The sequence below is a fragment of the Puntigrus tetrazona genome, chromosome 1 (genome assembly GCF_018831695.1).
Source record: "Puntigrus tetrazona isolate hp1 chromosome 1, ASM1883169v1, whole genome shotgun sequence".
NCBI classification, from domain to species: domain Eukaryota; kingdom Metazoa; phylum Chordata; class Actinopteri; order Cypriniformes; family Cyprinidae; genus Puntigrus; species Puntigrus tetrazona.
Genome location: NC_056699.1, coordinates 25966416 through 25990833, shown reverse-complemented (window position 1 = coordinate 25990833; position 24418 = coordinate 25966416). Strand labels below are relative to the sequence as shown.

Here is a 24418-nt window from a genome sequence, read left to right as displayed (position 1 = left end):
ATAGCTGACCGATGAAATAAAGATGATGGTTTATGAATGCTGCAGACACGAAAGACATATCAACAAGTAACTATCACTGCAGTTTCAACGCTAGAAGCAGTAAAACACCTTTTATTTCTCTTCACATAAATGTACAGAGTTTCGTTTTTAGAGACAGTCGGATGCAATACATAACTACGTCAATGTAATAAAAATGTGCCAGGGCTCATGTATTGAACCTGTGTTTTAGTGCCACTCAGCGGACATTTCTCAAACGTGGACAAACGCGCGGTAAGGTACATAAAAACGGCGTTGCACTAAAAAAAGCATGTTTTTATGCCGCTTGCTCAGCAAGTAGGTCTTCTGCAGTGAATGGGTGCCGTCAGAATAACATAAAAACATTGCAATAATCCACAAGTAATCAGTGCATCTGTTAATGTCTTTTGAAGCTCATTTGCAAAAAAATCTATTATTAAGGCATTTCAAAATGGTTAAAATACATGTAATCCAAATAACGCTTCCTTCACTGAAAAGGTCCATCCCCCAGTTTCCTCTCACATGAAAATCTACCAACGCATTTGTTCAGAGCCATCTTGTAAACAGCGTTTGATCGGTGATATTCCTCTCCTGATTCAGATGAGATGACTTTTTTCCACTGGAGGAAGTGCTATTAGGAATTACCGAGTCGTATATTTCAGTTAAAAATGTCTTGATGGATTTGTTTCTTTTGCTTTCAGCTTCACTTTCCATTAACCGTCAGACTAGAGCGGTGTGGATGATTGTGATGTGTTTGCCAGCTGTTCAGGCTCTTGCTCCGACGGCACCCATTTGCTGCAAGCAATGCAACGCTGCATTTCTCACAAATCCGCTCTGATGAAGAAACAAGCTCGTCTCGGTTGGCCTGAGAACGAGTGCATTTTCAGCAACGTGTCATTTTCGGACAAACCATTCCTTTAAGACGTGAACCCTTGTTGTAAAGCGCAACCAATGAGTTTCAGGCTTAAACAAAATGTTGCATCAGAGCCGGTCTGACACCGCCATCCCGCCGCAATGTGAGTGACTCTGCAGATGTTGAACCGAAAGAGAACAGCTGATCAGAGTTCAGCATGCGCTGAAAGAAAACCGGAACGCAAGCGTCACTACGACATCGCCACGCCGAACGTTCTATTCGATTCCGACTGGAAGCGTTAAAATGTTACAAAAAGCCAAAAATAGCCAAAAATAGTTTGGTGGCACAGGCTGAATTAATCAAGAAGTTTAATGCTGGGTTTAGAGAACAATCCTTGACCAGAATGCTTGAGTATAATGTGAATACGGCGGTATTATTTCAACGTTTCGTGCTCTCGTAGAACTGTGCATGTCAAAGTCACACGTACGCGCGAGTATGCGTCGCATGCCGACTGATTCATTCGAGAAATGGTCTTCGTTTTAAAAATGTTAATGGAGAAAGACACTAGTCGAGCTTCAATGCGGCGTCTGTAAGCAGCTGAAGCCACACGCTAGCGAAAAATACAATTACACGCAGCATTTAAAGCGATTCGTTGCCGTCTAACGTAGCGTTTTGCAACTGGTGGATTGCGAGCGGTTCTGACGGACGGCGGGGAAGAAACTACATTAAATACAAGCACATTAAATAAAGTAACCGTATAATCATGGCCAGGACAGCTAAATAAAACAGGCTTATCAACTTCCAAAAGCGCGTCTGGTTTCTTTTGTTGCTGACATCAAAGACGGCGCATCTGAAGCACTTTGGTTTATTTTTACAGAGCCAGCCTCTAAACGAACACCCCCCAGAACAGGCCCACATTCACCAAGTTACGGCGTCGTTCTGGCCAGTGAAGTTATACTGACCGCAGAACATGTTTACACCAGCTTTATGGCCTGTGGAAAGAGAGAGGTGATAGAGGGTGGAACAGAGAAGCACTGATATAGAAATAACGCCGAATGCGAATGTGTTTGGGCGTAAACGTGTGTGGCACACAAGCTGAAGTGTGATCCATCTATAAAAGGTGTATATAAAAAAAAAAATCTATTCGGTAATGCTTCGAGAACTAGCAGTGAAACAACAAAAACTTTTCCACAGCATGTATTAATTTATTAAAACAGCAAATATTATTCATGTAATATTATTATTATTATTTTAAATATTTTTATATAACTTAATATATTATTCGTGACCGTGCAGTAGTAGAAAACCGTCATATATATATATATATATATATATATATATATATATATATATATATATATATATTATAAATTTAAAATTGTGTTTCAAGTTTTTCCATAAGTAGCAGAATAAAGAAAAACTGTAAAGAAATTGTCTTTTTATTATTATTTTATTTTTGTTAAATAAAAGGGATTACTATTAAAATGAAAACACAGAAGAAATATTGCGCGATTTCTTAAAAAATAAAGTTTTATGAATTTTTTGGAACAGTACTAGTAGTATCGCATGCATCGTACTAATGTAAAAGTCGAAAAGTAATATATTTTACATGAATCACATCCATATAGCTGCTAGACATCCTTCAATGCTGTTAGAAGGTTCAGCTTCCGTAACGCGCTAATAAATCCAGAACGAACTAAGACATCGACGCTTTCCTCGCTCCGTCGTGTTCTCTCCGCATTTATCACGCAGCATTTTAGCAGGCTAATTTAATCAAGTCGTTCATTCCCGTTTCAGCACCGGCAGACGAGAGGCCACGGGGATGAATCAGGAAACGAATCAGACCCGTGACCCTTCAAGAGCGTGCTTCGTCCGCCTCTGTACTGATTTATGCCGGTTTGATTTAAGGTCTGTAAATGATTCTCTCGCGCCCGACGTCTTCCATCTGGCGTCTCACGGACACGTATGAATATTCACTTACGGCGGGTACTCAAAACAAGGTGTTTATGGGACGCGTAATTGAAATACGACCGCGTTAAATCACCCCGGTCTTCTGCAGCTCCTCGTCAAACCTGATCACACGTGCTCTTTACAAACGGGCCCCCAGATGCTTCTAAACACCATCTCCTGAAATCCTCTGGCGACCCGAATGAACTTCCAAAGACACGCATTCATCAAAGCACACTTCCTTCCTGACGACCGAGTGAGCAAAGAGGTGATGCTCGCTTAAGTGCCAAGATCAGGGTTAACGCTACTCATTTATCTCAACCGTTTAGGACGGAAGGGGTCTTCCTGCTTGTCGATAGCGACATTATTAGCACGTAGCAAGTCGCTAAGTTAGGTTTGAAAAGGGTTGCGGCAGAAGGCTTGCTCCTCTGAATGCTCTCCATGTACTTTTAATCAACCCCACACAGGGTCCAAAACTGAAGCTGCACTCAGCCAGGCTTTCCTTCATTAAAAAAGATTTATTCAGAAAGGAATTACTGGTACTTGTGAAAAATCATCCGCGCTCTCGTGAAAATGAAATGACTCTTTTGTGTGATGCTATGTTCGTGTAGTATTTCGTATTTATACACGTATGCTTTTAATGGGTTTTCATTTTGTGATTTAAGGGGTTAAAATAAATAAACGTCAATTAAAAACACCGTTTTACTTCAAACTTCATATTTAATTCAAGGTGTTATTTGCCATGTCTTAGTCATATCTGAGCAGGCCTGTCACGATAACAACTTGTTGTTGAGTATATATATATATAGCTGCAGAAATAGTTGCGATGATTTGCGATTTTTGTCATTTTAAGACCATTTTACGCCACTCGATGTATAATCGTAATATAATGGCGTAATAATGCGAAAAGGTCTACACGCTTTCAAATGACAATTCTTAAGAAGATTTATCTGAAAACATTAGATACCTTAAAAAATTCAAAAAGTGCTAATTAACGTAAAAAAATAGATTTTTTTTCATCTATAGATTTGTTCGAGAAGCTGCAGAAGACGCAAGTAAAAACATGAAACACAAAACATTTTTATATAAATGTAATGGAAAATATATTGCATCACCAAAAATGACTGCGATGAGTCTATCTATCTATCTATCTATCTATCTATCTATCTATCTATCTATCTATATATATATATATATATATATATATATATATATATATATATATATATATATATATATATATAGTGATAATTGCAACAAGCGTATCTCTGAGTGAAAACCGCTTTAAAAGTGAAACCAATCCATTTATTCTTTCTGTTTATATATATATATATATATCTGTTGCTATGATACAATTACATAGACAGTTATAGATATAGATGAATGGTGATAATATGTTCACAATTTATTTGCAGGTAATTCATAAATAGATCATTGGAAAGTACACAAAACAACTACACAACCTTAACACAGCTACCAAATAATAATAATGCAAATCATTCACCATCACGGTCAGAACAATTCACCAGGTGCAAAAATAAACCCATCGTTTCACACCCTGATCTGATATAATGAAACTTTCATTTACTGCAGAAGAAATGCGATTTAGAGCAAGAGCGAGCTGCTAACATTTAGAGGACGTTAGATTTGACTCGCCATGGGTACGGCACGTTTCTAGCCATAAACTCCCTCCCAATCAATACTCGGACTGTAAAGTGATTGAATTCAAGACTCGGAGATCTCCAGCGCAGGCCGCCGTTTATTGCCCTGGACTCCCAGCATCTGAGACCGCTCGGATAAGGATCTATAAATAACTGAATGTGTCGTGATACAGAGAGAGCAAGAGATAAGCCAGAAATGAAAAGGTGACCCGCGAGGGGACGAAGAGAGGAAAGACAACACTTCCTGAAACGCAGCGCGCCGGAGCTGACGACTGTGTGAAAGGTCTTGGCCGGGTCGGCCAACGGAGTCGCAAACACACGCTGCTTTCCTATTGGTTGCGAAAACAAAAACAACAAAAAACGCGGAAAGCCGAAGACGGGGAGCTCGAAAGCGTCAACCGCTTTTTCAGCAGAAACTTTTTCTAAATATTTTCCCCCGTGCATGAAATATAGTTCAAACGCATTTCAGGCGATGAGTGATTTCTGCACCGTGATTCATCAGAAAAGAGTCATTTCTACACTGCAAACGATGCGGTTGAAACGGCACGATAAAAAATAAAGGTAACGTTTTATTTCTACGGCGTCCTTGTTATACGCGCTGTAAAAAGTGACCGATTTTAAACGGTAAACAAAACGTGAAAGTGCTGCGGTAAAAACCTGTTAAACGGTTAAAGGTAAGTCCTCCCAATATATGCATTGAAAAACAGACATTTCAGACAACTGTGCGATGAAATACAGTTTTGGAAAAGCCATCTACCAATGTTCCCAGAATTCCCTGTGTTGCATTTCAAGTGATTTTTTTTTTAAAATAAAAACTATTCTTTTTAGTTTATTCTTATGTTAGTTATGTTTATTAGAGAAGTGAAACTTGAATCGCTTGGTAAATTAATAAGATATCAATTAAATTACTGTATTTAACTGTAAATTTAAGTTAGAACAGTAACAAAATTTTACATTAGAATTCTGTCATTTTGTTCGTTTTTTTGCAGTGCAATAAAAATGCTGAATTTCATGGAAGCGACCCTAAGCCAAACCCTATCCAAATCCATAATTAATTAATATTACTCAGTACTTAAATGTATAATTACACTGTAACAAGGACACATTAAAATAAAGTTATAGATTTTAAAAATCAGTTTTAAATGTAACTTGCATTAACGCGGTGAATATAATATTTAACTATTGAACACAATATTTTGTTGGATTAATTACAAAATGTTCAAATATATTAATGACATAATACAAATGTACAACTTTACACTCTTGACTAGCACCAAAATCAATGCATAAACAAATAAAATATATGGGGTTATCATAAATTATGCAAGCATTTAAATAGAAATTTTAAGATTTGCTGGGAAAAAAAACAACCTCCAAATAAAACCTATTTAAAATTCGACACTATTTCTAGGTAAATGAGAGCCATGACTCTTCATACGCTCTCAAATAATCAATAAAGTCATGGCAACGTGTGTTTCAGATTTCAAACTCTTTATATAAGATATGTGAGCTTCGTCTCGATTTTTAAGCCATAAAATGTAAAAGTTAAAAATGACTTGTACGGCAAATTGAATTAAACTTAAAAAAGAAAGAACGAACACGGCAGCTGAACAAAGACCAAGATAAAGTTTGGTAAAACTTTTGTTAAAGTTGAGTTGAAATAAGTGGAAGCTTCTTACAGTGTAGAGATAGTCCTACACTCTTCCGTCGAAGGTTCAAGATGCTCTTTGAAAGACCTCAAATCCAGCTGAAGCTCCAATACTGCTTTAATTACAGCAGAAGAGACACAAACCCCAAACATTCACCTTAATTTTTCAATCCAACCTACACCGTTTTACAATACGGGGGAAAAAAAAAAATAGCTTGCCAGACTTGGGTACTGTACGTCTTGCTGCGTTACACAGGAGACAAGCGCAGTCCTTTTGTACTTCTCCTGCTCCTCACCAAAGAGCAACGCTATTCTGAGCTTCAAGAGAGACACGCAGAACGACAGAGAGAAAACAACCAGCCACCGACAAGCATCAGAACAAACAACAAGCAGCAAGGGCCGGTGTCTGAGCCAAACATGCCAGAGAAACGACGAACAATATCACAACGTTACCAGTCATTACCTGAGCTCCACGACACGGCAAGCTTTCTTCGTGTTTACTGCATGCTTGTCGTCTACGAGGGCGCTCTTCGTAGGCAGCGACCCAGCAAACAGCACTCGAGTCGGCAGACAGCCGTTCGGTAAATGCTGCCTACGTAGGCAGCTCACTAGGTTTTGGAGCAGCTCCAGCGTTCACGGGGAAGAGTAACCGCACCGAAGCATCTGTTCGAAAACCGAATCGTTTAGCGAACGACAACAAGGCAACGACGTCGTGCGTTTCCAAGTCTCTCTCAAGGCCCTGACGGCACGTTGCAGATGCTTATGGATATGAACGCGTCTTGCCCGCGCCGTCTGTACTAATTTACAATACCGATTTGTCATTTAATCGCAGCTTAAATATGATTTACAGTACATTTACAGGAACAAGAACACTGGGAGAAGCACAATGGTGATCACTGTTAATGAAGCACACTTTGCGGGATTTGAACCTACAGTGCAACCTTTAAAGGTTGCCAGATTAGATCTGTAAGTATTCAAAGGGCACCTATTATGCAAAATACACTTTTATATGGTGTTTGGACATAATGCGTGTTGGCAGCGTGTGAACACAACCACCCTACATAAAAAAAATACACCCAGTTCTCGTTTTTAATTCCAAGCCAGTTAACGATTGCATTTTTGTTTAAGGCAAATAAGGATAAATATGACAGGGATTGATGTGATTGATATGATATGCACACACTGTAATTTTGAATGGCTATAGTCAAAGGCTAAGTATTAGGGAATGAAAATGAACAATTTCTTATAGACATCAGTAGTATTGCTATTAGTGATACCGGCCTTCAGTCAAAGTGTGAATTTTTGCTCAGAATTGAGTAGCAATCTCAGAATTGTGACCTCCTTTTCCATATATATATATAACGTTTTAAAAGCCCCATTCAGAGAAATAAGTAATAATTCTGGGGGAAAAAATTGTGAGATTAAAAATCACATTGAAAACGAGTTTAGAGTTTGGGCTTGACGCTTATTTGAAGCATAACAGCAACAAAACATATCTTTACCAGTTTGGGACACGTCCTGCTCCGCATTCCTCAATGTGTAGATAACATATCTAGCGCACTATAAATCGTCACGCCACCCTGCCCTGTCGTACAGAGCAAACACAAGCTGTGCATTGATTGGACAATCAGATCGAGCTCAGCTTCAACTAAATATGTGCCAAATACAGGAGCAGATGGCCTGTTTTCTGCTGGAGTCTCAGTCCTGTTTGATCAGCTGTGTGTGCCTGACATCATCCACCTCCAGAGAGCTCATCGCACGAGCACCAAACCCAGCAAATGAAGTTTACTCATAAAACCGCAATGAAGCCAGCGCTGCAGACGAGGATAAAACTCCCATCAGCCCACAATGCAGCTCACCTCAGGCTGAGAGAAAGCTGCTGGTCCTTGGACTTGAGGAGATCGGCCACAGAGAAGCTGCTACTTCCCAAGAAGTTGCTCTGAAGAAGAAGAAACAGAGGAGAACGTGGTCATGACATGATTGTCTACAACTTTTAGTCACAGCTTTTTAAATTCCAGTTTCTGAATTTGAATCGAGTTGATGAAGCAGAATGTAACGATTGAATATTGAACATATAGCCCTTGTGTGTCAATTAAAAAAAGTTACACATAGGTCCATAGTGGACAAAAATATCCGTGTCATAAAACAGTCATAGAAATGGGAAAGTCTGGTCTCATTTAAGGTGAAATCAAAAATTTTAAATACATATTTTATGCAGCATATTGAAGTCTAAACCTGCTGCAAAATCAAAGGCATACATCTAAACAAGTTGCGTTCCAAATTTGAGGTTGATATCTCAAAAAACAAGCTTTCAGTAAAACTTTTTTTGGGTGCAGTGCCAAGGTTTCCCCATTAAATGCCAGCAAAACTCTGCTGGTGCTTGATTTGTGATTTACAGTAGAGTTTGTCTCTCTCTATTATTACAAGAACACACACACACACACATTTATTTTTTTATGACCCATACACAAACCACACTTTGACTTCCATACCAGCACACCCACACAATTATAGTTGCATTATTTATCCAATTTTCTCTATAATATGCAAAAGCAGAAAACAAGAATAAAGTGAGTATTTTCTTTACAGGCCAAACCGAAAAATTTTGAACCCTTGCCAACAGAATGAAAGCCTATTAACAAAAATTGCATCATTTTACAGTTAAATGGCACTGCGATTAAAAATAGCCGTTTTAACGGATTTCAACGTAGACATTTTTGTCCAACAGGTCCTATTATTTGTACGCAGTGTAAATGTGGAGTATTAAAATTCTAATAAAAATACACACCTGAGTCAAAATGTATGCAGTTAGAATGAACGCAGGCAAAAAAATAAAGTTAATTAAAAATAAAATGGACAAAAACATCCATAAGGTTGCAACAACTTGAATGCTGAAAAAGGTTAAAAAATGAACGTCTGAAGTGTTTGAAGATGTATTAGGCTTTACAAACAAAATGATAGAATGATATACAGGCAGATTGGATGGATGGATGGATGGATGGATGGATGGATGGATGGATGGATGGATGGATGGATGGATGGATGGATGGATGGATGGATGGATGGATGGATGGATGGATGGATGGATGGATGGATGGATGGATGGATGGATGGATGGATGGATGGATGGATGGATGGATGGATGGATGGATGGATGGATGGATGGATGGATGGATGGAACAGCAGTCAGATAGGGTGATAGATTGATAGAAGAAATAGAACTACACAAAAAACACAGATAGAGAGATAGACAGAGACAGACAGATAGATGGATTGATGGACAGACGGATGGATGGACGGATAGATAGATAGATAGATAGATAGATAGATAGATAGATAGATGAAGTGTGCATGAAGAAACAAAGAGCCATCAGTAAACACACAGAATGGACAGGACACAGAGGAAGAGGAATTTATTTGAAGAGTAAAAGAAATGAAAAATGATGATAAATTATGAAGGTAAGTTTGGTCTTTTTTAGCAGTATCTCCACAGACAGAGAGACAGACATTATTGAAAGCTCTAGGAGCGACGGCTCAGAAATGTCTGGTCTCAGAAGGATGCAGCAGCTTCAACACAACTGTTTTGTCAAGCAACATAATGAGAAAACAGACATAAATGTAGACTGGATGTGTTCATCACTCTGGTTTTGTTCCACTGAGAGAGAACCGGTCATAGCAAGGACATGCAGCCCTCTACACTGCCTTAATTAGTAATTACAACACACACACACACACACACACACACACACACACACACACACAGAGACAGAGACAGGAATCCCTGGACATTTTGCAAAAATTAATTACAGTGCCACATTCTTCACTGTAAAGACTCGGCGGAAGCCAAATCAGACTCAGATTTTGGGGGATATGCCGTGGAATTGATTTAGACAGGAGTTAAATGGAGCTGAGAGTTTTTGTGCTGTTTTCACACCTGGCTGGTTTGGAGAGCTCGTTTCTCCCTTGGTTCGGATGTACGAATATACAAATACAAAGCTGAGTACTAACTGATTACATAACACCATTACAAAAATGCTTCCAATTAGATTACAGTTTTTTCTGGATTACAAGATTACAAGTTATTCACACAGCGGCAGTGTATTATTGATATTTTCTCTTTCCATGTTGATTAATGTGCGTTCATGTGAAGCACTGGTTCTTTTACAGCCTTTGCCCTCGACCAAAAAATAAAAGTAATTGAAATATCCCTGCAAAAGTTAGTATCTTTCACTAATTTGTCAAGACAAGCTCTCTACTGTTGGTTAATGGTCAGATTGACAGATTGTTTATTTTAATCATGAGCTTTTTATCAAATATCAATTACAGTCGGGGAAACCATGGTGTTGTCACGACGTTCAACGCTTTTCATGATGTTGAATTCATGATATCGTCTTGTTCTTTGTGTGTGTGTGTGTGTGTGTGTGTGTGTGTGTGTAAGCGATCTAAAAAGCACGACAGATGTGTATATTCTTCGTACTGAACCCCTAGTTGTGTCTCTGTTTCACAAATCCAGCTCACTTTAAAATCATCTCAATCCAAACATAAGCGGCACGCAATGTCGCCAAATGTTCCTATCATTTGCATGTTTGCCTTTTTTAAACAATGATTTCCTCGTGAAGGCGCGCGTATGGTGTTTACCGAGAAGAAGTGCTGTCGGAGATCAAGACGGGATCTCGTGCTCGACGTGATGAAATACGCGCTTCGGCTCTGACAGAGATGCGGGGTAATTGGGAACAACGGTGCCTTTCCCTCAGCCTGAATTGGTTTAGCATCATCATCATTTCAATTGAGCTAAATAAGAAGGTCACCGGCCACTACACGGGAGGTTAAAGCGGAGCGAGGAGTGATTTATTGATGTTTTACATGTGCTGAAAAGGTTACGGGCCGGTTCACGGTATTGACAAAGACTTTAGTGGAAGAGCCAGATGTGTGTCCAGATAATAGCTGAATCCTCTACATACACTTCAGAAGCGTCGGCCTCGTACGCTGCGTGTCTTTTGTGAAGATCGCAGCGCCTGAGGAGCAACATCTCAGGCGAGAAACCCTCTGAACTGTATGCTAAGTGTGAAAAAAAGATCAGTCAAGCGACTCTGAAAAACGCTGTCCATGCAGCGGAATCGGTTTCAGAGACTGAAGAGATAAGAGATCGACTAATGTTGCTACTGAGACTGGTTATCTACATAAACCAGTTGCACTCACATTTAGATCATCTAAGTCGACTGGATCATGTTAAAACCGAGTAAATATGACCCCAGACTTCTGTATAGTCCTATAGATATTCTACGTGCAATACTGACATTTGAGACATATGCAAATAGTCTTAATACAGGAAATTAGTGCATGCATGTGTGTGTTCAAGAACGTGAATTTAAGAAAAATATGTATGAAATATATTTATATATACACATATAAATGATATGAATATGGACATATACGTGTACATTTTTCTAAATATATATCTGTGTGCATTTATATATACGTATAAATATACACAGTACATATATTAGGTAAACAAAACTTTTAGTCTGGATGCGATTCGTCGCAAATAATCGTTTAACGGCACTAAAAATAAGCAAAATATTTAAGTGCAAAATATCGAAGGAAGATTAACCAGTAAGCATAAAAATATAGCAATGACATCAAAGTATAATCTCTAATACTCCTAAAAAAGTAGCATTAGCGCATATACATATACACATATATATATATTTTCCGTGCTGTCAAACAATCACAATCCAAAATAAAAGTTTTTGTTTACATAAAGTGTGCATATTGTGTATATGAATTAAATGCAAACATATGAATGTATATATTTAGTGAAAATGCGATGCGGTTCTCAGTAGCAACCTTTAAACCTTTAGCAAGCATTAGTTTCACCGGTATGGCCATATGTGTGATATATTTAGACAGGTAGGTGTTTTAGTTGCAAAGTGGTTTTAGTTTCTCAGCGTTTTCGAAGCAGACCGCAAAACTCAAAAAGACCTTTTACCCCAGAAGGCCTTCAGTGCTGTTGTACTTTACTCCAGAAGCATAATACTATTGCTTTTCTTTTTTTCCTAGAGCTTTTTTAAACCGACACGCTCACAACGGTGTAAAATCTTGATAACAAACCACCTGCAGCGTAAGGGTTTTTGTTTTGCTGTATTGTCTTTCTTTCTTCCTTCTTTCTGCGCTGAAGCTCTGAGGCGACTCACGAAGGACCAGACAAACGCCGCAGAAATAGTCTCAGTCTCAAGATGAGTCACACGCCAGAGCGGTTTTGTCTTGTGTACTTTTCCAACTAACGGTGGAGGAATTTTTCTGCTTTTAAAGGGCATCCTTTACACTGACCTCTTCTACACGAACACTTCCTTCCTCGCTAACAGAGCAGCTTCTCAGGTGCGTTTCACCACAAACACACACGCGTCTGTATTTAGACGCCCAAGAATACGAGCAAAAAAAACACTGGCTAGAAAAAAAGAAGCTGTTGAAGCCGTTTATACTACAGAGCGTCTAAAACCTGTTACAGACACGCATAAACATGAGCAATAAACGTGCTAGACACAAACAAACACGGGGGAAAAGAGGAGACACGGCCCCGCATTTTCACCAACAGCTTTATAGTCGCCAGAAGGAGCTCGTCATTCAAGCAGACGAACGTAATGAAAGTTGATAAGCATTTCCTGAAGGAAACGGCAGCCTTTGGAAGGCGGCGGGCGTGTGTTCTGGTTTAAGGTGAGAGTGTGTGTGTGGAGGAAATGCTGCATCAGAGCAGCTTTAAATGGCTGTCGTGTCACGCAGCACAGACACATCCATGATCTGATCAAAACAACGTGCGGCGATAGAGAGTTACAGCACCGGCATTCAACATCAATCACAGAAATATATAGGTATAATATAGAAGTATAATCTCAAATACTTCAAAAAAAAAAAAAAAAAAAAAAAAAAAAAAAAAAATATATATAGGCAATTTGTATTTGTATGTGTGTGTATATATGTATATATATATATATATATATATATATATATATATACATACATATACACACACATATATATATATATATATATATATACATACATATACATATATACAAATAAAAAAATTTGTATATTTACATATATAAATATAAACAAATATAAACATATTAATGTATATATATTTAAGAAAATATTTTGTTTATAAATTTACTTAATTATAGCATATGTTAAGAATATGTAAATATTTTAAATATTATTAAGTATTATTTTAATTAATATTATTTTATTTTTAAATATGCTGTATTTATACACAATAAATATAAAGAGTACATAAACAAATATAATGTAAACAAAAACGTTTATTTTGGATGCAATTAATCATTAATAATTGTTTGACCACTAACTACACACACACACACACATATATATATATATATATATATATATATATATATATATATATATATATATATATATATATATATATAATATATATAAAACAGCAGTAAAATCAACAGCATGTATGTATCTTGTAGTAATTGTATTTTTAATGCATTTTAAGTATTTTTAAATGTTTTATTTTTTGTGAATAATAAATACATTTTTATTAAATATGTTTAACAACAAGTATTAATACTTAATGCTGTTAATATTGTGTAATATAGTTAATATATAGGTAATGTTGTAAATATAATCTGTAATATATATGATGTGTAATATAATGTTAATAATGTGTAATATTAGCGTGCATTAAAAAACCATATTGGTCTGGTGTAAATCCAGTTTATTACTCATACTTAGCCCAAGCAACACTAATATTACAGGCAAAAGAAAAGCTTTAAACAGAGAACATTAAACAGTTCAAACAGAATCAAATCCAGTCGTTTAATACTAAAGTATTGAACAAACCCTCGCCAGAATGTCTGAGGAATATCAACATTGTTCTGCTTTGCAAAGTGAGATGAGAGAAAGAGGAAAGATAAAAGTGAAGTTTCCTGACATTCATAATGAGCCGCCACTGACACTCTGACACTCTCTGTCTGTGTGTGTGTGTGTGTGTGTGTGTGTGTGTGTGTGTGTCGGAGGCTAAACGCAAACTTCTAATCATGCCCTCCCCTCGTCACCGGAGGAAGTGTGCATGCTGAAAACATGACACAGACACAAACAGACGCACGCTTGTCTCGCCGTCTAAATGAAGACATACCAGAAACTTTCTGCATGCTAGGACCCGTGCAATTTACTCCTAAATCACTCGATTTTGCCACATTCAGCTCGCATCAGGGGACCATTTTGTCCCCAAACTACAACGAGCGCGCGTCTGGCTCTTCAAAGACGACGCGCCTCGCTCCCCGAACGCACTTACTCCCGCACGGATCAAACCGATGACAGCTCAGCGGCACCCGGTCCATCCCACCTGTGCGTCTGGGTCTGTCTTCGGCTGACAAACGAGCGCCCTTAAGACGGTCCGCACCTGCGTAAACGCACTCAAAAGGCTGCGACGCTGACATCCTGAAAGCAGACTCACTTGTTAAGAGCGGCGCTTGCACTCGGAGGTCCACAGAGGAAGTGTCCTAGCGGAGCCGTCGCGGGGCAGGACTGCCTCACAGGGCTGATGCACGAGACCGCATCTCCTCCTAAACGCACGTCTGCAGCCTCCTTCCCGTCTGCGCATACCAGCCGGGGCGAGCAAACACACACACACACGCATGCAGCGAGCGCACGGAGCGGCGACACGACCCGACTGAGAGACTGAATACACCACTGCAGATCTGAGCCCACGCCAGAGAGAGAGAGAGAGAGAGAGAGAGAGAGAGAGAGAGAGAGAGAGGGAGGGAGTAAGACTGGGGAGGCGTGTAATACTCAGAGATTAAGGAAGGAACAGAAAAAAGAGAGAGAGAGAGAGACAGAGAGAGACAGAGAGAGAGAGAGAGAGAGAGAGAGAGAGAGAGAGAGAGAGAGAGAGAGAGAGAGAGAGAGAGAGAGAGAGAGAGAGAGAGAGAGACAGAGAGAGAGAGAGAGAGAGAGAGAGAGAGAGAGAGAGAGAGAGAGAGAGAGAGAGAGAGAGAGAGAGAGAGAGAGAGAGAGAGAGAGAGAGAGAGAGAGAGAGAGAGAGAGAGAGACAGAGAGAGACAGAGAGAGAGAGACAGAGAGAGAGAGAGAGAGACAGAGAGAGAGAGAGAGAGAGAGAGAGACAGAGAGAGAGAGAGAGAGAGACAGAGACAGAGAGAGAGAGAGAGAGAGAGAGAGAGAGAGAGAGAGAGAGAGAGAGAGAGAGAGAGAGAGAGAGAGAGAGAGAGAGAGAGAGACAGAGAGAGAGAGAGAGAGAGAGAGAGAGAGAGAGAGAGAGAGAGAGAGAGAGAGAGAGAGAGAGAGAGAGAGAGAGAGAGAGAGAGAGAGAGAGAGAGAGAGAGAGAGAGAGAGAGAGAGAGAGAGAGAGAGAGAGAGAGAGAGAGAGAGAGAGAGAGAGAGAGAGAGAGAGAGAGAGAGAGAGAGAGAGAGAGAGAGAGAGAGAGAGAGAGAGAGAGAGAGAGAGAGAGAGAGAGAGAGACAGAGACAGAGACAGAGAGAGAGAGAGAGAGAGAGAGAGAGAGAGAGAGAGAGAGAGAGAGAGAGAGAGAGACAGAGAGAGAGAGAGAGAGAGAGAGAGAGAGAGACAGAGAGAGAGAGAGAGAGAGAGAGAGAGAGAGAGAGAGAGAGAGAGAGAGAGAGAGAGAGAGAGAGAGAGAGAGAGAGAGAGAGAGAGAGACAGAGAGAGAGAGAGAGAGAGACAGAGACAGAGAGAGAGAGAGAGAGAGACAGAGAGAGACAGAGAGAGACAGAGAGAGAGAGAGAGAGAGAGAGAGAGAGAGAGAGAGAGAGAGAGAGAGAGAGAGAGACAGAGAGAGAGAGAGAGAGAGAGAGAGAGAGAGAGAGAGAGAGAGAGAGAGAGAGAGAGAGAGAGAGAGAGAGAGAGAGAGAGAGAGAGAGAGACAGAGAGAGAGAGAGAGAGAGAGACAGAGAGAGAGAGAGAGAGAGAGAGAGACAGAGAGAGAGAGAGAGAGAGAGAGAGAGAGAGAGAGAGAGAGACAGAGACAGAGAGAGAGAGAGAGAGAGAGAGAGAGAGAGAGAGAGAGAGAGACAGAGAGAGAGAGACAGAGACAGAGAGAGAGAGAGAGAGAGAGAGAGAGAGAGAGACAGCCGAAGTAGGTGAGACAGAAAAGAGAAACAGACACACCTCAGACGGGTTAAACAGTGACGGGGGTCAGTGACTCAACAGCTACTTGAATGAATACACAGAGACGGGTGTGTGTGTGTGTGTGTGTGTGTGTGTGTGTGTGTGTGTGTGGTCCATACAGTCTGATATCTGAGTGTTTGCTCTGCAGTCGGAGGAATTACTGTTTTACAGGCTTACGGCTAATCCACAAACACGCACCAGAGCCACGTTTCTGAGAAAAAGAAGGCCAAAATGTATATCGAACGACGAGGCAATATTATCCTTATAGAGTTAAAGCGAAAGAAGCGTTGGGTTAAATGCCATACTTTATCTTAAAAGGGTCGGTTCACCCATACGTGAAAATTAGGCTGCGTTTTACACATCTTCGGAGCATCCTAGGTACATACGTGACTTTCTTCTTTCAGGCGAATCTAAGCTGAGTTATATTAAACACGGTCCTGGCCCTTTAAGCCTTTCAATGAGACCAAGCGGGTGTTTGCTGTGTACAGCTTGGAGGACATGAAATAAAGTGCACGTATCCTTGATGAAACGTCTCATAGAGCTCCACGGCGTGAATAAAGGCAAATCTTTGCAATTTTGTGAGATAAAGATCCATATTTCTAGCATAACAAACACTGTTTTAGGCTTATGATCGGGGTTAAGTGCTTTTACACCCTGGTTTCCCACTCATTTTGGGTCGGGTGAGGTTTAGGGGTGACTTTATACTTGCCTTCAATGAGCTTATATTGTTGTTTTAATTTAGGCTAATATATGATAAAACGACCATACATAATTCATACACTACATGGTTGCATATATAGTGTACAGTGTGTCATTGAGAGAGCGGCTAATGTTAATAACAGTATAAACACGTGTTTTTAGCGTTTACTACATTGCATATCTTCTTTAAAATGCGCTCGAATTCAGACTAATCGGCGATTGTTAATGTTACCGAGATGAAAGTACTGGAAACGAACAAGCGTGAGGTCACATGAGCCAGCGCTTCTTCTGAATGAGTCAGAGTAGTGAGAACGGATGGACTAATTACGGAGTAAACAACTCAGCCACTCAGACATCACGCTTTTTGGTTGAATCACGACGACCTTGAAACGACGATGTGCGAGTGTGCTTTTTCAGCGGGCGTTAAATTAAAGTGGCGCCTCCTTTTTACGACAGCTGCAGAGTTTACAGATAATTTGATGACTAACGGCCCGAAAAGAAGGTGGATATCACCCATAATTGAACAACGGTTTTGCGGTTACTAATAAAAGCGACGGAAAACCGCACCACTGTAGTTGGCGTGGATGCAAAAGCAGGTTAAAACGCAAAACAAACGAGTCCGGCCGAGTCTTCTTGCGTCGTCGGCCATAAAAACACAACATGCATGTGCACCTACATCTTCACGCTGAGGTTTCACACCAATATCTTCTCAATCGGCTATACATAAACCCGCAAGCAACAAGCACACAACTGCAAAGCAAAAACTGTTCAACTCGACTAAAAAGTTTAGCATTTTTTGACGGATTCCAGCAGATATGTGAGAACGTCAACCAAATTGTGAAACAGAAAACACAAAAGCAAACTAAATGGTGATTGGCCGCCTCACACGTCCGTTCTAAGTGGGCGGGACTTAACCAGAACAAGCCGCTCATTCAATCAAAAGTCTGGCGACGTAGCCTCTGAAAAATGAATGGTGACAAATTTGTATCCCATTATTAAATTATAACTTCTCTCTATCATTTCGTTTTCCTGCTTTCGACAGTCGCTACGACAGCGCCGGCCTCGGAGACCATGAATGCAGACGAATACAGGGTAGAATTTCAATATCTCAAGCACGCTCGCTGAAGGTTAATCCGGTCTGTTTCAGACCTGCCTGAGTGCTTTTTTCTTTTACTGTAAACAATCTTTAAACCAAAACGATTTCTAATACACACACACACACACACACGGGTCATACTACACTAATATCCATTAGATGCTGTAGGCACATGCACATCTGTTTACTAGCAAAACATCCCGAGGTGAATGTGAGCGACTGAGACCGAACTTCCTCTAACAACCTGATGTAATTCCTGCTGAACATGACACATGGACAGAAACAGTCATGAGATCTCAAACCCAGTCTCACGAAGGCCAGTGCTGTCTAGACTAATGTTTACTTGCATCAACAGTGCTATAAAAAAAAATGCATATTTCGAATAAAGTAAACATCGTGACATTTTCTTTTTCCCGACGGGATCGTGTGAGGACGCCGACTTTCTCCTGAGGTTTTACGTGCATTTACTTAACGGGAGGTTATATAAATCTACAGCTTAATAAAATTAGAGAAGCACAGCTTGAACACACTTTCCACTGAGCAATACGCCCGATTCATCAGAAGCAACACAGCCGTACAGAAGAGTGACCCGCCAACTTGACCAACGAACACTATAAAGGCTTCTTACCTAACAACAAACGGCGGCAGGCCTTTAAAATCAAATCGTCGGACAGCAGATCAATCCACAACTGAACTTACTGCGGTTAACGACTTGTAACAGAGAGGAAAGAAGCAGCGAAGTCATTCCTCAACATGCCCGTGCGCGCCCCAAACCTTCACATGACCAGCACAGGCCAATCTGCTCCACGCGGGGATGAACCCCAGTCAATATTGGCTTCTTTTCAATTCGTTTGATCATCGTACTGAATAAGCAGCTGAATTGCAGTCCACTGGAATTTCATTAGTCGTAAGGCAAAACATACCTTTCAAAATAACTTTTAAATGCCGTTACACTACCGACATGTTTGCTGCATATCTGCTATATCTGCTCACGTTGCGTTACCGTTCGGTGTGATTTATTCTGTCAAACACCGAAAGTGCTTTTTTTGCCATTTTCGGCTGAACAAATTTACCCAACATTTGGTGCACCCCTAATGTATAAGAACTGTACGGCATTGCATTTTTATATCCTGTGTCTTAAGTCAAATCCAATGCACGCCGATCTCAAAATGTAATCAGAGCCCGATACATAAAATGTCAGAAATGATCATTTCAATCGACCTGGATGGTTGAATTTCGATTCAAAGCTCTTTCATAGTACCCTCATCATTCATTTTCACTGTGCGCAAACAGCAGGCCAAAGCGAGGCCCACTGTCCTTCCAGAGGAGCCAGACTCGTGAGTACATCACAGAGAGATGATCTTCAATCAGCAGGTCATTATCCCACAGTGGGGCCGGATCAATCGCTGGTCACCCTAAAGAGCTTCGTTTCGCCAGAATATCCATCTGACTGAACCTTACCCTGCTTATTAGATGACTTCTCGCCAAATAAATAAATAAACAGATGTGAAATATTGATTTGAGCTGAAATCGTTCCATTATGCAAGAAGAAAGAGACCGCAAAGTGAAACGAGAGACACGAAACTAACACGTCTATGGCAAAAATCGGTTTAACGGTGTTTAAAAAAAAAAATTCAAGCATCACGGAGACATGTATATAACTGAATGTGCCTGGTTTACCATTCGGACGTAAATCCCGGTAATCCCAGACTGTGGCTCACGGGACGAGAGCTAATCAAACTGAACTCCGAGTCACCTCAGGCCAGCAGCTTCCAGCACAGCTCTCATTCAACAGGAGGGAGAACATGAGTGCGCCTGTACGTTTCCAACCATACAGGAAACATAAGCAAAAATGCTACTTTAAAGGGTTAGTTCAACCCAGAATGAAAATTAAAGCACAAACGCAAATGAAGATGTTTTTGATGAAATCGGAGCGTTAACTGACCCTCCACAGCCAGCAAAAAAACTAAAAAAAATCATCCAGGTCCATATATATATATTAATATATGCAAGTCAGAATAAGCATGCCGTTTGAATTTTTACATAAAAATTGTATTGCGCTGAATGAAACCACATGCATTTGCAGTTTTAAGGAAAGTGCTTTCCAAAGTCAGAACAGGATGAGAAAAACTAATGCTTGTGAAATCAAGAGTCCACTTAAACCCTGATCAAACGGCGACTACTAAACTTACAAAACATTAAAAAACATTAACACCTCTGTCGAGGCTCAACATGAATTTTATGAAGTCAAGCTGGTGCTGAGATCCAGAGAGATCTGTTTTTGTTTCTCTCTACAGACAAAATAAAGAGACCCGCCTCTTGTAATTATCTACCAATCGGAACGTTTGTTATTGTGTTGCCAGGCAGAACACTACTTGCACGGCCAATCACATTAAATAAAAGATTAAGATTTTGAGTTGGCAACACTTGAAATCTTAAATGTACAAATTTTGTGAATAAACAAGTTACACAGACTTTAATTTATTGGCCTAAAATTTTAAGCGGTGTTTAGTCAAGATGGGATTTTATGCTTTGTAAGCTAGGTTCTCCTGAAATCGTTAACCCTATACTTTTAAATGAAGGCATTGACGAAAACAACACTGTATTTGTTAATCACATATGCATACCTAACCGAAAGACCTCTACCGTATATATATATATCGTTTATAAGAGCAAGAGCATTTTTGAGCGAAAGGGGAAATCCTTTCAATATAAATATACTGTAAAAAAAAAATCATCAGACAAGGAGGCAAAGTGGTTCAGAGGGCAAAGGTCAGAGTTTGCAGGTTCTTATCTCGCTCCCTCACAGAAACCGTCAGATAAGTGTGTTTCACAAGCACTCGTCGTCTTCCTGTCTCTTTGAAGCACGCAGGTGGGCGGCTTGCAGATAAAAATGACAATGAAACGAAGATCCGCCGGCTCGATCATCTCAGAGCAAATCGCAAACGGCGCGGAGTAAAGTTTGGCAAAAGCGCACGCGATAAGAACAGCGTCAACAGAGCGGAGTGGTCTGCAGTGACTGCGTGAAGATCATTTCACAGTCACACACTTCCAGACAACCTGCAATCGCTCTTGATGCTGGTCAAGAACCGGCCACTGCACACACACACACACACACACACACACACATCATCATCATCTACGTCTCCGACAAGAAGGAAGTCCAATTAGGGAAGTGGTTTGAGTCTGCAGCTCTGTTCTAAACCCCAGTAAGCCGCCTACATAGGTAACGCAAGCGAAAAAAACAATCATAGCTCCCTTTATATGCAGAAGCGAACGGATGCACTCCTCGCATGGAGATCAAACTCACAACTGATCCAGAACTTGGCATTAACACGCCGATAAGCTTGTGATGCAATATTCAAACCATAAAAATATATATATACGGCACACTCGAGCACTGCGGTCCGAAAACGACGCATGAGAGTTTGTTTTCGTGTCATGCGTTAAGGTGTTGAATGATTCATATTTACAAATCAGCATCGCTTACTAGATCTTTCCCCAGAAAAGCTTGTTAAATCGCACTGCCTACCTTCGTGACGGGTTTTCTCTGCGCATTATCATTTAAAACGCCGCCCACCCGAGCTCTAGACCTCACGCCCACAGCCGGCCTTAGGTTAAACCACGGGGATCCCGGGCAGCCACGTGCATTACTCTACCTCAAACTTTGTTTCAAAAACTAGTCCTGAAAAATGCTCATGAAAACACGTGACGCGTAAAAAGAAAGAAAGAAGGGAGTTTAAAAAAACGCTGTCAGCACAAGCATATGCCAGGCATCAGGCCTCGGTAGATATTATTAGCACTGTGGCATATGGTCCAAACAGTTGTTTTGACACATGGTGTGTTAAGGTAACTTTACTGGGGAAGATTAGTAAGAACTGCATGTGAAATGCGGTTTGTTCGGAATATACGGCATTTAGATGCATTATTAGTGACGAGTTATGATCGGATTTAGAAATTGATTGAAGCTAAATCCCTGACTTTATTGTGTTTGGAAGGAAGATGAAAGTTAACAATAAATAGGGTAACGTATAGAATATATAGTATACACCCGAACATGATCGCATGATTATACACAGAGCACATGGGGATAAAGTAAGACCGTATGTGAATATATAAGTTACTTTAAAAATAGTCAAATGTGACAATTATTAAAATATTAAAACGATTAAAGCTAATGTCCTGGCTTTGATATTCGATAATCATCTTATATGGCTGATGAAAAAACTGAACAAAATAAATAAATAGATAATAAACGAACATAATATTGCAATAGAATTCAATACAAAAGACTCAAATAAAACATTTAAAGCATGACTATGCTGGTTAACTTTGTGTGTGTGTGTGTTTTTTTTTCAAACGCTTTAAATATGTTTTCCTAAGGATCAACACCACCAACCAGTCAAATCCAGGTCTTTCTCAGAGGTGCTCGTTCTGTACTCTCCCACTCCCAGAAGAAGCGGAAAGCCGGCCAATCAGATCAGAGCTTGTGAGTTTAGTAAGGGTTGCCCAGTGAAATATGCATCGGGTGGACCTTGAACATTCGGTCCGAGGCTGAAGCTGGGGCTTAAAGCTGTCAGAGCGGTGGAATAACCCCTACTTCAAAAGAAAGGTTTGGTGAGCCGACTTCTATGGATATTAATGTAACAGTAAGCCGGTTTTCCATTGAGAGATTAGAGTTAGCCAAGCACTGAACTCACCCTTGACCTGCTAATACAAGCAGGTGAGAGAATATGAATCAGCGATCAGCCGGAGGGAGACGAGAGACCACCCAAATTACGTTTCAAAATGAAAAATGCATTACAAAATTGATCTGGACAAATCCCATCTTGTGGAAGCTGGAATGGGATTATGAATGGAAAGGAGGGGCCTGCGAGACGACTGGAGCGCTTTACGGAGCCAATGAAGAATGAGCTTCTACAAAGAGACGTGATGTTGAACTAAACCACAGCTGCTCCAGAAGAGTCCATCAATACCTGACAGAAACGAAGACTGCGAGCACGCTGGACATCAGTACCACAGCAAACTACAATAAATTACATGAAATATGTTTTTAGATTTTATTTTATTCAGTTTTAAATTTAAAAAAAATTTTATTCAACTATATTTAATTTAATTTAATATTTTGTCTTGTTTTATACCATATATAATTGTATTTCTGAAGTCTGAAATGAATTTCTAACGTTCAGAAAGTGCAAAATCATGTTTTTATTTTATATTTTTATTTTATTCTAGTTTTATTTGTATCTAATTTTATTTCATCTCATTTTTGATGATTGTGGATTGGTGGTTAATGATGGTATGTATTTTGGTTAAACCACTATTTCAAATGCATATATATATAAAATGAGAAAAACTGCCTAAAATCAGCCCACCTGTGGCATATTTGTGAAATATTATAATTGAACAAGAGTAATAATAATAATAATAAAAATAACACGATTTACACTGTAAAATAAATATGTATAAATAGATCAATCTAATCTAATAAAATTAATTTTAATAAAAATTATAGTTTTTAAATAGATATTTTTTAAACTATGCATTATTAAAAACAACGCATTGTATATAAAAAATCATTTCACCTCACTTTCATTCACTGACATCTACATTTGCTAAATATAAGATGAATAATTTGGCTACCGCGTCACTATTTCAAATTGTAACGTTTTAATATTTAAAATAAATAAACCAGCCCCTAATGAATCTATACGTGACTTGTTTGTGATTTTATTCTGATTAAACGCTATACAAAATAGCACCATGTGTTTAAAGCTTGCACTTTCTGTGTAAAATGGGACATTGCAATGGAAATGAATGAATGAATAAATAAAGCAATTTAAAATAAATAAATAAAAATCCCTCAAAGCTAATGCCTCGTCATGGCTCCTCAGCACTTTTACAGCGGTGACAGACTTCACACGAAAGCTCCTCTCGCTAGCGTAAAACCCAGCAGCTGCTTTCTTTTATTTGACCGCTTCATTCGTCTAACAGCCGGTCGGCCAAGTTTGCGCACGTTCTGGCGCGTCGCCACTTTCCAGCGCTATAAAATCAAGAAGCAGACATCCAAATCGCTATTAATATTGGGCGCTGTATAAAACCCTGTGACCGTTTACAATGGCACTGTATTAACAACCTAATTCATCACTCCTCACCTCCACACCTTCATGGGGACAATTTTTACTGTCCGTTCAGTGTTTACTGCTCCGGGAGGGTTTATACCATCAGCACTTCAGCCAAAAAATAAAAAAAAAAATCACCCATTTTCTATCCTTATTTACTCTCTCGCTTTCCAAACCCAGCCACAGCCAGCACGTCTGTCAAG

General features: G+C 39.7%; 1 protein-coding gene across 8 annotated transcripts in view; it reads right to left on the bottom strand.

The window, feature by feature from the left end:
- Positions 1-24418, bottom strand: part of inpp4b (inositol polyphosphate-4-phosphatase type II B) — a 111517-nt gene that overhangs the window by 74665 nt on the left and 12434 nt on the right. For 4 of the 8 annotated variants that reach the window (XM_043237032.1, XM_043237026.1, XM_043237038.1 and 1 more), the window contains exon 3: positions 7984-8063. Coding sequence is in view for 1 of the 8 variants with exons in the window: in XM_043237029.1 (XP_043092964.1) it covers positions 7984-8063 (80 nt within the window). In the remaining 7 variants the exon portion in view is untranslated. Of the gene's footprint in view, positions 1-7626; positions 7904-7983; positions 8064-14609; positions 14864-18721; positions 18787-24418 lie in introns of those variants that run through there. The other 4 variants (XM_043237059.1, XM_043237047.1, XM_043237078.1 and 1 more) reach the window with 4 other exon arrangements.